We start from the raw sequence: 17,253 nt of genomic DNA on the forward strand, positions 1-17,253 counted from the left end.
AGCTATCTGCTGGTGCTTATATCTTTCACAAAGAACACTATGGGAGGAAACAGGAGACTGATGGCTTTAGAGATTACAGATAAGTACCTCTGCTAGGCTTATTTACAATGCTTAGAGCCAATTAAAGAGAAAACAAAATACCATAGCCAGCTATCTACATATCAATATAAGGAAATAAGTCTCCATATAATCAAAGTTGCAACAATTGTTTTACATTCAAGGGGGGTCCCTAGAGTTGTCTCCCACAACATACAATGGGAGAGCTCCAAGAAGAAAAAACTACAGGAATGGGCATAAAGCTAGACCAAAGCCAGGCTTTCTGAGAACAGTTACAGCTTAGCCCAGAAGACACCCCTGAGTAAAAGAAGTTTCTTACAGGACTGGTGATGTCAACCAAAATTTTAAATGCACCCAACTTTTATACAACTATTCCCCTGCCAGGAATTTATCTCTCAGGTATACTAGACACTTGCAAACAATAAGATGTCAAAACTAAAGATCCTTAGGTGTCTAGATCTCATTGTTGAAAGGAAATACCTAACACTCAAAGTTAAAGGAGGAAAGATTTATTTCAGCTCACAATGTATAGAGGTTTCAGTTCACAGCTGGCTGGCTCCAAGGCAGCACGGCTGGGGAGATACAGTACACGGTGTGGATGGAGAACAGCAAGCCTACCTTTTCTTTTCATCCCAAGATCCTGCTAATTCCAATTAGTGGACTCATTTAGTATCACAAACCCTTAATCCACTGTCACACACCATAGGTGAAGTGACTTCTGAAAAATCCTCCCTATGAGTAGAAGAGCCTTTGGGAACACATCTAAATCCAAGCCACAACACTAGGAAAGATGCCAAAAAGTTTCCAGAAATTAAGAAATAGTAAAATTAAAAAGCCATATATTTCTTTAAGAAGGAATCAGAATGGCACAGGACTTCTCAAAGGTAATAAAGGACGCTACAAAATAGTGAAGTGAGGCCTTAAAAACAATAATGGAAAGTTACTTTGTACTACCAATTTTATAACCAGTCATCTTCTGTAGGACATGTTACAAGGTAATAGTTGTTAAGAAAGTTCATCTAGAAGTATGGAAGTTAATTCATTATGTCTACAAAGGAAAAGAAATCAAGTAACGGGAATATAAACATAGTATTTGGAAATGTAGAGGTAAATGCTTAAAAATATAAAAAGATGTGTTCTGTGTATAGAACTTAAGGATGATGAGAAATGAGACAAACATAGGCTCACTATAGTCTCTGTCCTGATTTCCTCAACTAAGTTCATGTATAATTTTAATTTTTAAAAATTGTTTAAAGGCACTTGACAAGGATATTCACACCATCACTGCTTGCTACACCAAGACAGAAGGGAAAATCCTAAATTTTTATGAGAAAAAAAGCTAAATCAGCCATGCTAGATCTACTTGATGTAAAAAACCTTCTTATCTGAGCCACAATGCCTCCTGACCAGAGAGTCTCTGAAAGACAACATGAGACATGGATCATCTTAAATTACTATGCTTCCATGGGACATCACCTGCTACTTAGCATCAGGCAAGACAAGTCCCCCCATACTCACATTTTAAACAGAATCCTCAAGGTGTTTTAAAATTATGGACCAATGTATTTAACAAAAAAACAAACCAAAAGTATAGGTTCTCTAAGTCCATTAAACAATTTCTGCTACATTTATCTTTAGGAGAATAAAGATACAAAGTCTTTAATAAACAAGGTAAACTGGTGATGACATGGAAACACCTTGTTCTGTATGATTACTTCATAAGCCAGATTCAAGTAAACTGCACGGGAAAATGTTTAAATTATGTCTAATGGCTCTGAATCAGTAAATGTTGAATAAATATCCCAACAGTCAAGGGGGTAACAGAACTACTAGATCAGCCACAGAGACTGTCATGCGTCTGACACACTGCTGGCCGCATTCCATCTTCTCTGCCTTTCCTCCAAGGGAAACAGTATCTAAGTACCGCTCACCCTCCCAGTCCTCCGGAGCTCCACCGTTTCCATCTGACATTAAACTGCTGAGTGTCAAGGTTCACATCTTGGCCTTCCACTCTTTCCATCTCACCTTCAGAAACATGCCTTAAATTACCACTTGTACGCAGGTCACTCTCAAGTTTCTATCGCTATCCTGAAATCTCTCCTTTGTCAGGCCATTCCCTGAATCATGGTGGACAGTACGGAAGGTGTTCTAAGCATGCTAGCTCCCATAATCCCAGCACTCAGGAGGCTGAGGCAAGAGGATTACTTAAGTCCAAGAGCTTAAGATCGATCAGTCTAAGAAACATAGCAAGACCTGTCTCAAAGTAATATATTAACTGGTTTCACTGAATTAAATAAATATAAAAAGTGTTCCATGTATATGGCAAGTTTCTCTCCAGTAGTCACCACCTTATACAACATGTATGTAATCATCCTATGCAATGGTGCCCACAAGGGTACTATGTGTGGTAGCTTTGCTCTAATCTTATAAGACCTGTATCTGCATCTGCCCTCAGATCTTAGTTACCATTCAGTACGAGTAACTAGCCCCAGGATCCCTAGCCATTCGGGTGAATTACCTGGGTCATTCTGGTATCACCACTTTTCAAATGTGACCCTCCCTAAGTTTTTCCATACATTAATCTGCCAAACCCTATGTACCTGTAATAATGTGAACCCCTCTTTACAAACTGAGTAATGTAAGTGAAAGACACATCACTCAACACACTACATAAATTCCACAAGTAAGTAAATTCAAGGATACAATACAGATTGGACACCAATAATCTGTGCCCTAAACTAAAGTTTTACATCCAGTGGACACCAACATGAAATCTGCAACCTGGAACCATCTTTAAAAGCCAACTAAACCCTTCTCCTCATTTATAGACACAAACACATACATGAAAGATACATGAATTGCTCTCTTTAGGAAGTGAACTACATGAGCCACCTGAACATTTATTTTTAGGCAGCTAATCACTAAGCAATCTGACCTATCTGATTGGAACTCCCTGCCCACCTGACACACTCCTTGGTTATCCTTCAATTCTCCAATGGTACATTAAGGTTCCATCATCTGCAATAATCCCTCCACACTATTAGCAATGGTTCCATTTATAAAAATCTATCTGTATGCACCTTAAAGCCCAATTTTAAGGTTCCATCATTTGCAATAATCCCTCCACACTATTAGCAATGGTTCCATTTATAAAAATCTATCTGTATGCACCTTAAAGCCCAATTTTAAGGTTCCATCATTTGCAATAATCCCTCCACACTATTAGCAATGGGTCCATTTATAAAAATCTACCTGTATGCACCTTAAAGACCAATTTGAAATCCCATAGTTTTCTTCCATGCACTCTCTCTTCTCTATATCCCCTGGCCTTCACCACAATTCACCTTATCTACATACACATTTTGCCTTTTAAAACTAAGCACACGCTCCTTAAGGACAGAAGATGCATTACATCATCACCAATGCACAGCCTCAGTGGTTTCCTGTTCTAATGAATAACCAGGGCCAGAGCAAACCAAAAGGATCAATCACATCACATGAGGACCACTGGCCTATAAGACAGCCTTCACACTGAGAGCTCCTGAAAGAACGGAAAAAATGAGTAAAGGTTCAGGAGATCCATCCTTCATTTTACATACATTAGCACCTATCAGGTAACAGGCAAGACTCCAAGAGCCCGTTTAAAAACTCATGTAATTTCTAACAACCTAGTAAGGTAGAACTCTGAATAGCTCACCTTGCAGATAAAAAAAAAGGAAGCATACAAAGACCACATAGATTGCTCCAAATCACTGATCCAGAATCTGAAGCCAGGGCATCTGACTCAAGAATCCACACTCCTAACCAATAAAACTGTGCTGCCTCAAAGGAGCAATAGGGGCAGGGGTCACACTAAAATTGTAATATTTATTTTTAGTAAAAGTGATTTTAAAACCCCCAAACTACAACTATCACAGATGCTAAGTCCTCTCACCCCAAAAAAGAGTCCAAGACGTCCCTAATTATTTTAATTCTCAAAGCATCATCATATGACACCAGGGCTTTTATAGGGCCCCTCCTATTACCATTTCCTGCCTCTTACAGTGCTTCCTGCCAGCCTCTCAAATGCTGAGGTCTTCCTGCCCCATTTTTCCAAGTCTTTAAATAGCTTCTTTCTATCTAGCTGTAAGGCTTGGCCCTAACACAAATGTCACATCTGGCCTCTTGAACACTTTCATCAGCTTCACCTTGAAGCCACATTCATGTTAAAGGTCAAGAAAGAATGTCCTGAACTGTAGCCAACCCACTCTCACCAGCCAGTAACGCTTGCTGCAAAATAGATCCGATGTGCTACACAAGACAGGTGACAGCTGGGAACACCAGATAGATGACAGCTGCAAGCTGAATGTGAGGGTAATCGGGGTAATCACTAGCCCACTGGGCAGAACTTTGAAACTCTGTAAAAGGACATCCTGACAAAATTTCAAGTAATATGACACTGCTCTGACTGGTGGGAAGCAAGCATGAAGCAGACCTTACCGAGCTGTTGCCTTCCAGCAGTGTATCAGGCAACTATGAGGGCAAAGACAGGGAGATGAGAAAGAATATGCTTTTCTTCTGGAGTAAGGTACAACTGGCCATGCTGTATTCACTACCGATGGCGGAAACTCACAAAGACAGCGAGATGAGAGAAAATCACCTCTACATGTTAAATCCCACGTGATGTAAAAGGATTTTTAAACTTAAGACAGATTCCTGTTAAAAGTAAGTTTGGCAACCTATGGCCTGTGGACCAAATCAATCCAGCAGGCTATATGTACAGCCCTTAAGCAAACAACAATTTTCACATTTTTAAGCAATAAAAAATAGAAACTATTTGTGGCCTGCAAAGCCTAAATATACGTTCTAAGAAATGGATAAATTCAGTTCACCATCACTGGCTCACACACTAAAACAAACACACTAGCTCTCAATACTTTTCTCTACCCAACTGGATGAAATAAATTAAAAGTCTGGCCTCTTCAGTATCTACCTTATAGTGTTTGGGCTCATACTAATAAAGCACCACAGTTAGAAGGTAGAAAAACATTTGGGAAGTGATTAGAAAGTAGCACTAGCTCTGCTGGATCTTGCAGTAATCTACAGACACTCATCATAGATTGCCTGAATCATTTAGTAAGCTGAGTTACCTCTTCTTGTATTTTTATGACACCTGTTAGTTCTTGTCTATTCTATGACAATCGGACTAATAATTTATATGTATACTTTCATTTAGTTCCTTCTCTCCTACCAAATATAAATTCTATAAAAGCCAGGATTTTTTCTGCTTTGTTCACCAACAATTCCCTAATTGTCAGAACGATCTGACAGTTTGTAGGTTCTCAATACATTTAGCATTAATAATAAATCCACTGAGGGGAACAAGCTAATAATTATTGAGACAAAAAAAGAATGATTTGGCCCATTCGACAGTGTCAAAGCTGGCACCTGAACTCAGGCAGTCTGACTAGTCAGAATGGAACATTTCACAGAAATATTTTATCTGAATGTCTTTTCTTGCACTATTAACGTGCAAATTACTACTCGAACCGCCATCCGAGTTCGGATTGAAGCCAGCAGTGCCAATTTTAAATTTTTATTCTCAGATGGATAATCCATGTGCTTTGGAAAAACACACACAATCACAACACCTTCATGTAGTCATTCTAACAAAAACACCTTTACTAAGTAGTATAATGATGCCATTTTGTCAAACAGAAAGTTTTTGTAAAACAAAATGTAACTGCAAAGCTTGGTGACAGTTAAATTCTTTCATTTTTAAAGAAAAAGCTGCTGAAGAAGTAACACACTAGTAACTCCAAGTTCGGAATTGAGTAATAAAGTCAAAATCGAGGCCAAAAAGGGAACACAGCTGTGACAGTTACAAGCAGAAAACCCACCATGATTATCTCCATGCAGAAATACTGAGCTGTGCATACAACAAGTGCTCACTAAATGCTCTGAGAAGAAATGAAATCAAAGGCCTTAGCAGAGTTTTATAAACCTTCTTGGGTTCTATACACAAAAAAAATGGTACAGCAAAAAGCAAAAAGCACTCGTGTTAATGTCTTCTAATGGAATAAACCCGAGAAGCTACAGATGTATCTCAGCGGTGGAGCACTAAAACACCTGGACAATGTTGAGTGGAGTAGCAAGGAGTATTGGGGGTCCCCCAGGAGCACTCTATCCCTAAGCTACACTCCCAGCCCATTTTATTGTTGAATCATGCATTCCTAAGCCTATAAACTGCCCAGACTGGGGTTGAAATTTAAAATCCTCCTGCTTCAGCCTCCCAGAGTGCTGGAATTACAGGCATCAGTATATTTTAGGGTTTTGTTTTGGTGCCGAAGACTTTGCACGTCCTAGCTAAGCAGGCACTCCATCACTAACGAGCCACTTTCCCACTCCCCATGTCAGTCTTTGGGCCTAAACAAAGAAATGAAAAACCGAACAGCAGTCCCCATCACCCTGACGTCTTTCATCTATCACTAACAAGGGTCTCCCACATTCCATCCACCTCAAAACATGTTACGAGGAAAAGGTCAACCCAGCCAAAATGACCGCTGCGTCAAACTTAGGAGACTAGAGCTGCAACCCAACAAGCACACCTGCCACCTCGCAGAAGCCGCGGAGGCCTGGGGCCCACCCCCGAGGGGCACGCGGGGAGCGGGAATTGGAGCGCGAGGGGCGGGGCCGACGCGCCTTAGCCACGCCCCCAGGCGGTGCCGAAGCCCAAAGCTCTCGAACCGCCATCCGAGTTCGGTTTGAAGCCGGAGGCGGGAAAACCTTGCGGGATGGGACCCGGACGGGATGGGAACGGGGAGGGGACGGTTAACAGCGAATCGCGGGGCGGACCCGCCGCCCTCCTGCGTGGGAGGGAAGACCCTGGCCCCCAGACGCGGCGAGCCCCTCGCCCGGCCCGTGTTTACCAGCGCGAGCAGCACAGCAGCTGCTCCAGGCGGACGAGTGCGGCGCGGCTGTGGCCCCAGATCCCGCTGGCCGCCGGTTCCATGGCGGGCGCCGGGCACGGCTGGTTCCCGGAGCGGACCCTCGGTTGCCGGCTCCCGGGCATCGCCCCGCCGTAGCGAGGTCGGCTTCTGGGACGCAGCAGGCAGACAGAGTCTCGCGACGTCGGACACAGCGCAGGGAGCCACCCGACTCGGCGGAGCGGTTCCCGCCACTGGGCCGGTGGGACGCCTAGGGGCGGGGCTGGCGGCTCAGTGTCCGGGCGCGAGACGCTGGGCGGAGCCGCCAGCGCGCCCTGCGGGGAGGAAACAGCAAGGGCGGGTCGAGGGGTGGGCGGGGCCACCAGCACTCCCAGAGGGGAGGGGGAACGTCAAGGGCAGGTCCTGGGGTGGGCGGGGCCACCAGCACTCCCAGAGGGGAGGGGGAACAGTAAGGGTAGGTCGTGGGGTGGGCGGGGCCACCAGCACTCCCAGAGGGGAGGGGGAACGTCAAGGGCCGGTCGTGGGGTGGGCGGGGCCACCAGCACTCCCAGAGGGGAGGGGAACAGCAAGGGCTGGTCGTGGGGTGGGCGGGGCCACCAGCACTCCCAGAGGGGAGGGGGAACCGCAAAGCCGCGTCGCGGGTGGGCGGGGCAGCGTTGGCGCCCGAGAAGTTGGCGGGAAGGCGAGCGGGCGGCGCTGGGGCGCCAGAGGCGAGTCCCGGGAGTCTGTGCTTTCTGGAGTTTGTTTCCTTGGTCTCCTCGGCAGAGTCTGACCGGAGGAACTTCGCAAACGGAAGGAATTGTGCTTGAGCATTATTGGTAAAGAGCCGTGTTTGACTTCTGTTGGACTTTGAAACTCTTTGCCCATGGTGGTGAACGTAGCCCTCGGAGTTTTCCTAACAAGGTAACTTTTCCTCTGTTCCCTACACTAACTGTGGGGTGTGAGAATGAGATGCATACAAGGAAAGTTTCCCTCTGGTAGAATCTTAGTTAAAACCCTGGAGGTATTTTGCTGCCCTCTGGCTAACATGCCAAATGTTCTCCACCTGTCACAAGGCTTTCTGTCCTGTCAAGGAAAGTCCATACACCTTGGTGTTGTCAAGTAGTTCCTTTTGATATGGCTCGCCAATTAAGAGCATTTCCGGTCTTTATTGTTTTGAACAAAGAATTGGAGGAAGAGAAACCATAAAATGGTGCCAAAAGTTTATTTGAAAAATGAAGGGGTATGGGGAAACTAGTTCTGCAGAGTGAATGGGGACCAAATACAGGAGAGGATAAATGCCAAAATAAAAATACACCCAGTGTCTGTAATGATGGCAACAGTGAATTCAGAAATGAGATGACTTTCCCACTGCAACTTCCTATTCTGTTTCTTTCCTTCCAGCCTTACACTGTTATGTGTGTATTTTGTAACCTTCAACCCTGGATCCTGTATTTGAAGAGCCCGTTACTTCTTCCATGTTCATGTATGTATGTGAATGCATGTGTGAGCACACATGTGTGTGTATAAAAGATGGGCAACTCTTCTAGCATGCAGTACACAAATAATGTGTCACATTTTAAAATTCTTGGGCTGAGGATTTAGCTCTGTGGTAGAACATATGCAACAAGCCCCTGGGTTCCATGCCCAACTTAAAAAGAAAAAAAAATGTAAATAACTTCTGGAGGAATTGGCCCAGAGAAATGCAATCCATCTACAGGACTTAGTTTATTGCATTATTACTCCCTCACTTTACAAAGACCTAAGTGGCATGTTATTTTCTTTTCAAAGAGTCTCTGCAAGGACCTCCTTCGGACATAAAAGTTCAGGCTGTTGTTCAATTTCATTCCTGATGTATTATTTTCCAATTAAGCAGTATTCTCAAGCATGTTAGACTTTCAAAAGTATTCATCTTTCTTAAGGCAATACTCTGGTTCTGAGAGGATTCTGAGAAATACAAATTAGCTTGCTTTAATCTATTTTTCCGTCCTTCACTCCTTGCCAGTCTCCAGTGATTTCAGTTACTAATTGTCCATCTGTATTTCTACTTTGCTACAATGGCATTTGCAACCTATCTCTCTTTCCTAATTTTCAGGCTCAATAAAATTGTTGAAACTGCCTCAATGGTGATGGTTTTCTTCTGTTATAGTTTGTGAATGGTTTCATAAAGTAGTAAACTTTCTCATATTCACTTGGATAATACAAGAAAAAGGCAATATCTGTAATGCATTTAAGTCCCCGTAATTGGCGGGCTCCAAGGCAGGATGGCATGGCAGAGCAGCTTAATGGGAGAGAGCTGCTTATGGCATGGCAGGCAGGAAGCAAAGAATGAAGAGAGGAGCCAAGAAGGGAGAGACAGTATAACTGTCTGGGTCGTGCACGCAGTGGCCTGGCTTTTCCCACCATAACAGCAAGTCAGCTATAATCCTGTATGATCTAATCACCTTCCAGAGGTCCAACCTGTAATGGCATGAGATGATGTCCATTACTAGAGATTGCCCTAAACCAATGTATTGCACAGCCAATGAAAATCCCTTCACACTGAACTATACTGAATTTTAGATATTAATCACAGAATTTCCCATGAAGTATAAAGATAATTTTATGAATTCTGCCCTTTACACTTCTATAGCTTTTCATTATGGTATCATGTGATAAGATGGACCACTTTAACACTTTCAAGTACATTCTCTTTGTCAAGGACTTTTGTGAAATCCCGAGTTTAAAAATGTTTGAAAGCAATTGCTGTGGAGCAATAAAATAGGGTAATTAATGGTATCCACAAACCACCCCACTGAACTGTCTGTTGTGAGCATTTGGCTGAGCTGATCTTCCTGTGTGAAAGTACTACTGACATAAGTGAAAAGTGATAATCTTTGTGCTATATTTTTTGGAATCCAACATGGCATAGTATGTAGAGCTCAAGACAGGCAAAACTGGCTTATATAGATCAACCCCTGACATTTCCAAGCATTGTGTCTATGGTCCCATTGTTTAACCTACCTTAGAACTTAGTTTCAACTTTTTAAATTTAAAATTAGCATATTCCAACTTCAAGACTGGGAGTAGAGTTTAATAGAGTGCACCTTTGTAGCAAGCTTGAGGGCTTAAGTTTCATTCCCTGCAATTCCCATCTCAAAAAAATACAGGAAGAAGGAAAAGGTATGTCAGTCATTTTCCTAGAATTGTTATGAAAAGGAATTACAGATTATGAAAGTATCCTAAACCAAAGGTATAGTACGACTAATGAAGATCCTTTCACAATGGGCTACTGAACTGTAATACTGTGTATAAACTCAATATTGTAAGTAAAAACTCACAATAAGCACTTAATATATTTTCACATTTTAGGACTAGTTTTATCATTGGGTGGAACTAAGCCACTTACATGCTTTAAAATTCTCATATGAAAGCATACATTCTATACAAGAAGGAACCACTCAACCTGTAATGATTAGGACAGATACTTGCTGTGACAATACTTTTGCCAAAATAATACAATAACTCTGAAATGAAGCTTAAATCCTATGTAATGATCACAGTCTGTTTTATTACCATCTTAAAGCAGCATCTATTGAATTCCTAACACCATCCTTGACATGGCATTAAGGCTTAGTAATTATTGAAAATCTTCATAATTTTTGTTTAGCTTGGAGGTCTTTGATTTGTATCATTTTGTTGCACTTTTAGGAACAAAGCAGCTCAGTAATTTACAAGAAAAAGGTTAATCTTTGCCTCTGCCTATGTACCATAGGCAGATTTATTAACCAAACATACCAAGAGGACCAAAAATAATACCATGCCTGGATATCATAATGATTAATGTGGCTGTTTTCTCGATCACTTGTGCCTACATGTTATTTTCTGCAATAGACTATAAACTGTTTTGACATGCCACATTCTATTTGACTTGCACATATAGATTCAGTCTCAGTGTAAGAAGACTTTGCCATTCAGTGAAGAATTATTGAAGATTCTAGAACCGTCTAGTAGATTTTTGAGATTTTTTTGGAAGAGTATTAATTCCATTCTTGTGGACATCTACCAAATTTCTGTCAAAGGATCAAAAGTAACTCGTCTAAGAACATAGTTACATTAATAAGCCCCTATGGCAGTTGTTACAAATGTCTTGATATCTTCCATATTTCATGATCATTTATCAAATCTGGACACAGATATTTCACTCGTCATTGTCTTTTGTTCAGTGGACTTCAGAGTTCAGCCCACTTCCTTTTATTCCTTGCTACTTTTGAGGCGATATCTCAGTTTCTGTATAGTGTAATTACTGAAGCACATAAAACAGTTATAGCAGGAATTTATCACTTTCAGGTGGAAATGCTCCCAGCCAAATAAAAGAGTAGGAATGCCAGAAGCAATTTATAACAGGCTTACTGACATTTTGTGTCGAGAAGCTCCACCACTGCATAAGCATCAAGTCATAAATCTCTGCAAACGTGATTAAAGAAAGCAAGTGAATCTTCGAGGGGATACTATGATAAAAGAATGCCATGATCCAAAACAGGAAAATTCTGTTTACAAAAATCACCAAAAACAGCTGTCAGTAAAATTTACAAACAGCTTGTTTTAAATTCTGTTAGATTTCAGCAGCTGTTTGTTTGTACATAAAATGTTCATTTAGGAAATGAACATTGGCCCTCATTTGGGTTCCATTGTGTTTCAGAATTTTGTAATCAGTTTAATCAAAATTCATGCAATAATTTAAACTTCTTTCAAATGACAAGTGAAAGGTACCCAATATATTTAAGGATAACTCATAGATAATATATGTTCAATAAATATGGTACTACATGGTGAATCACTGTATGCCATTATCTATACAAGTACTCATTAATTATAAACTCCATTTCAGCTTCATGTTTTCCCATCTATATATGCACGGTTTTGGAAATTATTCCTATTTTGTATTGGACTTATTACTATTGGTAGTTACCCATAATACCCAATAATACTTTTTGGAGTTAGAAGGCTAAATTAAAATTTTGTTACTATTGTGAAGTCATTCTCTGTGAGAGATGCTTTATTAAATCTCTCCTTAATATTATTACATGTGCCTTTATTATTTTTCTCACTACAAAAGATATACATTTTTTTGATCTGTGAAGATGAAAATACCTCACTATTGTCAAATGGATAAATTAAATTGATACACTTAGCAAAATCAAATAGTTTTCAGTAAATTCCAGCACTCATTACTGTATGCAGAAACTCTACATTCAATAATAAAATGGAATAATAAAATGAAGGCCTAGGGATATAGCTCAGGGGCACAGCGCCTGCCTGGAAAATGCAGTCCTGAGTTCAATTCCTGGTACAAAAAAAGAAAGAATAATGAAATAGTAATCCTAGTTCTCAGCAGATGGAGGCAAGAGGATCACTGCAAGTTAGAGACCTACTGGAATACATCTGAGTTCAGGGCCAGCCTGGACTATATAGTGAGGCCTGTCCCAAAATAACAAATAATAATAATAATGTGAAGGCTAAATGTGATAGTGCACATCTGTAGTCCCAGATACTCATGTAATTTCATGCTAAGGCCAGAAGATCACAAGCCCAGGAGTTCAAGACAAGCCTGCACAGAATAGCAAGTCCTCAACTCTAACTAAATAAATTAAAATAATGTGTTTTTAAGATAACTACAAAACCTCATGGATACATAACTAGACAGAAATATATTGTTTAACTTTTTAAAACTGTCTATGCCCCTCAAAAACATTTGCATGTGTGTGTTTACTTATGTCATTTTCAGTTATTGATTTGAGAATTAATTTGTAAGATTAGGAAGTTGAGGCAAATCAAAAAACATTATCTTAAAAAGAATTATAATAATACATCCTTCTTCTTTCTTAAACCAGACATGAACAATGATTTTCTTTCCTTTCTCTGGCATACTCAAACCACTGAAAAAAATACATACGTATTCCATTGGTTTTAATTTCTCTTAAGAGTCTGTAGAGTCTTAACCATTGCTCTTTAGGGTAGACATCCTCATCATCCGACTTGACAGACGAGAAAAAGGTTCTCCAAGTTTTTAAGTGACTTCCCAAGGATATACCTTAAAGTAGCAGAGCAAGGAAATAGATTCAGGTCTGCCTGACTTCAAAGCCCAAGTTTTCAGTACCTACATAACCTGGTTTTAATTAAGGACATTGTTTAAAGCTAAATCAGTTGAAACACTGGAGTGCATACTAATTTTCAGTACAATTATGCACTGTAAATTACAGAAATTTTAAGTTACAATGTCAGAGAATTTACTGCCTAGTTACAAGAATAATACAAGAAACAATATAAATAATATGAAATAAATTATAATTAAGTGTTCAATTGTGTGGTACATTATAAGTTTCACAAAAGGGTAAGGAAGAGAATGCTTAAAATTGTTCACTGAAGATTGGTATAATTATGGGAAGCTTTGTGTGAGAGGTGAAAGTGGAAGTTAAGTCTTGAAAGATGAGTTTGAAATAATACAAGGGAGAAAAGATTATTTCAAAGGGGCAAAATTAAAGGAAACAATACACATAGGAAAACATCGATACCAGGATACCAGTTTGACTAGAGCAGAGATACTGCATTGAAATACAAAATAGCTGATTTTGTAGGTCAACAATAACAATTTCATTTGGCTCAGGCTAATATTATACCATTATGGTTAGCATACAGCTGACTGCAGTAGAGAACTACAATTTGAAGAACAATCAGTGAAACATCACCTTCAGAGAGAAAAGCTACCAAGAATCAACAAATAATGACTGAGATTATTATCCACTGCCTAGGGCCACCAACATAAACCATGACATCCACTCTTATGTCACCTATGGAGATTTGGAAATATCATGCTCAGATATTCAGAGAAAATTCTTAATCTAATCAAGGTGAATACAGTAAGATTAAAGAACTGAAATTAAAAAATACCTGCCTTTTCAGGGCAATTTGAGCTAGGAAATAAATATTATCAGATTATTAGGAACAATGCACATTTACATCACATTAGCATCCACTAGTGGTGGTGTTTGCTGGCATCTATGGGCTCACAGGAGCCATTTATTACATGTTTAGGAATTTTATCAGGCATTTGTTAAAATCACCATTGTTTAGAATAATATGGTGTGTAGGCTCATCCTGCTAGATGGTCCTTGGGTAGAAGCAGATTACTTGAGTTTTTTTCTGATCATGTTATCTTCTCAACTGAGCTCTAATTTCACACACAGCGAATTCATGTCAAAGATTTTCACATCTTTCTGGCTTATTGCTTTAGGTGAACATGGATGCTGTGATAGCAATAATTATCAAAACTGAGAAAGAGCAGGAAAAGAAAAAATATCCTTTGTTCTGCAACTTTACAATGGTAAAAAAATACAAAACTAAAATGAAAAGTACATTTTAAATGTATAATACAAAGAGTCATGGGTTATTGATGGAGTAGAGAAACTAACAGACAAGAAGAAAGGTTGAGATGACTACTAATGGACAGGAAAAGAAAAGTCAAGGCAGTGTTCTTAGCATTCTGAGAGGCTGAGGAAGGGAGGTCCTGACTTCAACTGCAGCCTGTGTAATTAGTGACTTAGTGAGATAGTATCTCAAAATAAAAAAATAAAGAAGATTGGGAATATAGTTCAGTATGAAGGTCCTACGTTCAATCCCCAGTAAGAGACACGCGCGCACAAAACCAGGTTGGCACGGGGGGTGTAGCTCAGTGAGAGTGTTCTATGAGGCTCTGGTCCAATTCCTAGCAGCTTGAGCCAAGCTTTTTGTTCATGCTGAGCCTCAAGCCAGGATACTTTGGAGGCAGGAGACTAGGGTATTGCAAAACTTGCTGGGGAAGTAGGTGTGAAATGTTAATTACAAAATGCCATGTCTCAAAGCCCTCCATGTAGATTTTCAGGAGAAAATGATACAACAGCCTTTGACTGACACCAATCTGAGGCGTGGAAAATACAAAAACGAAAGTCCCACTGAGCTCTTTGCTACTGTGCTCTCACAGCAGTCTACGCTCATCCAATAGATGGTTCTTCTTTTCCTACTTTTACTTGGTCCAAACCGTCTGCAGAATCTGTTTCATTTCCTACCCTCACTACATGTGAAACCTAGATACCATTTGTGCTTGTTTTGACCAATTCTGTGCTCAGGACAGAAAGAACCTAGAAGCCACATCTAGGAGACTCTGGCATCCAAAAACCTGGCAACAGCTCTGGACTTGGACTATGTTTTAAAATTGTGTACAGAAATTAGTAAGTACAAAGTCAGCAAATGGGACACGAGCAAAAACGAAACAATAGCAACAAAAAGATGTATGTTTCTGCCCATTCTTCGTTTGCTATGTTTAATGCTTGGTAAGCTATTTAATAGTTAATAGGTTCATTTAATTTAATTCTAATTAACCTCATGCATCAAATAGTTTTGTAGCGCTTACTATCAATCAGTCACTGGGCTAGATGCTAGAAATACAGGGTAAAATGAGTGCCCAGCCTTGTCCTCATTGAGTTTGCAACCTTGAATTCCCTTTTTCAAAGCTCTATCATAAGGAAAATAATAATTGCCTTCTCATAGTGTTGCTGTGAAGATCAAATAGGATTACCTTATATAAAAGTAGTGTGTAAACCATCCATGTGAGAGATTATTATTATACTTCTCTTTGTTCAAATTCAACATAAGAAATACTCAGCCAATCCCACATTTGTTAAAGTTAAAACAAAATTACTAACTTCAATTGTCAGTGCACAATTGCCTTTAGAAAAAAATACCTTCTTTTAAAAACCTATGAAGTTTTTGTGCAACTCCCATTATGATCACATAATGTGGCTTGCTTTGAAATTTCTCTTCTCTATTTCATTTCTAGGTAGGAATTAAATTTCTTGTCTTGAATTATAGGGTGCCAGAACAAACAGTTAAAGTACTGAGCAAGAAGCACACAAAATCTAACTCATTCTGTCTTTGGAAGTGAACTGCAGACCAAAAAAAAGGCCCTGTAATTTAAAGATAGCCTTAGACTCTAGGTAATTTTTTATTATACATCAGTACAATACAATGAAAAATCTATATCTAAAGATAATTTTTAAATAATCATTTTATCTCCCCAGAGAATGAATTTATTTTTTTAATCCAGAAACATAGACCATTATCTTTTATTTATAAACTTTGTCTCTTTAAATAAAATTACAGCACTCACAGATCAAGCAATCTTGATAAGATCAGCTCTGTTAAGTGTTTTATAATTATTCAAGAATTTTTAAGTATTACTTGAAATGACTTTATCTTGTATTTCAAGTATTACTTATTGGTGATTATACCAATTTTGAAATAGTGGTCTGATACTAACAGACCACTATTTTTTTTTTTTTTTTTTTTTTTTGCTTTTTACCCTGGTTTGGCTTTACAGCTGCTATAGACCTTGTGATTTGCCAACTAACCACAGCAATAAGCATCTTTTGGTTAAAATATTGCCTTTTGTGTTTGATTCCTCAGGTAGCTCCAGAACAGCTCCCAAGGTGAAAAACAGCCAGCTCCCCTGACCCAGAAGCTCCTCAGCCACACCTCAGTCTGTGTTAATAAAGTGATTTTTGAAAAAACCCTGGATAATTACAGGATTGAGAATTGGTTGCCAGGTAACCTACCAAGTACTCAAGAGGTTTGAATTCAAAGCTCCACCCATCTGTCCTCTGGAGAAGGGAAAGAATAGCTAAATTTAAATTCATTACTAATAGATGATGATTTAATCAATGATATTTACATAATAAATCAATAAAAACACAAAGAGATGAGGCTCAGCTGGCTTCCAGATAAGGGGATACATGGTGACTCCTCGGTGGATAGAGCACTGGAGAAGGCGTGGAAGCTCTGCACCCCTTCTCGCCTACATTTCCATGTCATCATGTAAACTGGCATGTGAGAGACCAGTGCTGTGGGTGGTAAGAAGAATTTACTAATAGTCAAGGAATATAGCGTGAAAGGCCAAGACTTTTATATTTGATTTGCATATAAGTGAGGGTCTGAAAACATCATTTCAGGAGTACTTTTGTTATGCTATGGGCAATGGGGTCCTGGACAGATTTCTAGGTTCTTGTGTGCAATAAATAAAGAATTGGACATGGCATCCAACAATAAGTAAAAAGCAGCAAGGTTCAATGAAGTTTAATTAGTAGTACATTCAGAGAGAGCAGTCTCATGCAGTGGAAAGGCAAATGGTGGCATCAATGGAGGGCGTTGGGCTTAAGAATTTGATTGATTGTCTTTTTGAGATAGGGTCTTGCTATATAGTTCAGATTGGCCTTGAACT

At 39.7% G+C, this 17,253-nt stretch overlaps 1 protein-coding gene and 1 long non-coding RNA gene across 2 annotated transcripts in view; one reads left to right on the forward strand and one right to left on the reverse strand.

Annotated features, from left to right (window-relative positions):
- The window catches only part of Bard1 (BRCA1 associated RING domain 1), a 71,145-nt gene extending 63,874 nt beyond the window's left edge, over positions 1 to 7,271 (reverse strand). Inside the window, exon 1 of the mRNA XM_013157779.3 lies at positions 6,966 to 7,271. Within this exon, the coding sequence (XP_013013233.2) occupies positions 6,966 to 7,108 (143 nt within the window). The 5' untranslated portion in view covers positions 7,109 to 7,271. The remainder of the gene's footprint in view (positions 1 to 6,965) is intronic.
- Positions 7,272 to 7,634: 363 nt separating this feature from the next.
- LOC134473317 (uncharacterized) lies at positions 7,635 to 16,795 on the forward strand. Its single transcript, XR_010043525.1, has 3 exons — positions 7,635 to 7,886; positions 8,367 to 8,448; positions 16,443 to 16,795. It is a non-coding gene; the product is annotated as an uncharacterized LOC134473317 (long non-coding RNA).
- The last annotated feature ends 458 nt before the right edge of the window (positions 16,796 to 17,253 follow it).

Source organism: Cavia porcellus, unplaced genomic scaffold (genome assembly GCF_034190915.1).
Source record: "Cavia porcellus strain 051 isolate PalLab524CR breed Dunkin Hartley unplaced genomic scaffold, mCavPor4.1 scaffold_26, whole genome shotgun sequence".
Classification (NCBI taxonomy): domain Eukaryota; kingdom Metazoa; phylum Chordata; class Mammalia; order Rodentia; family Caviidae; genus Cavia; species Cavia porcellus.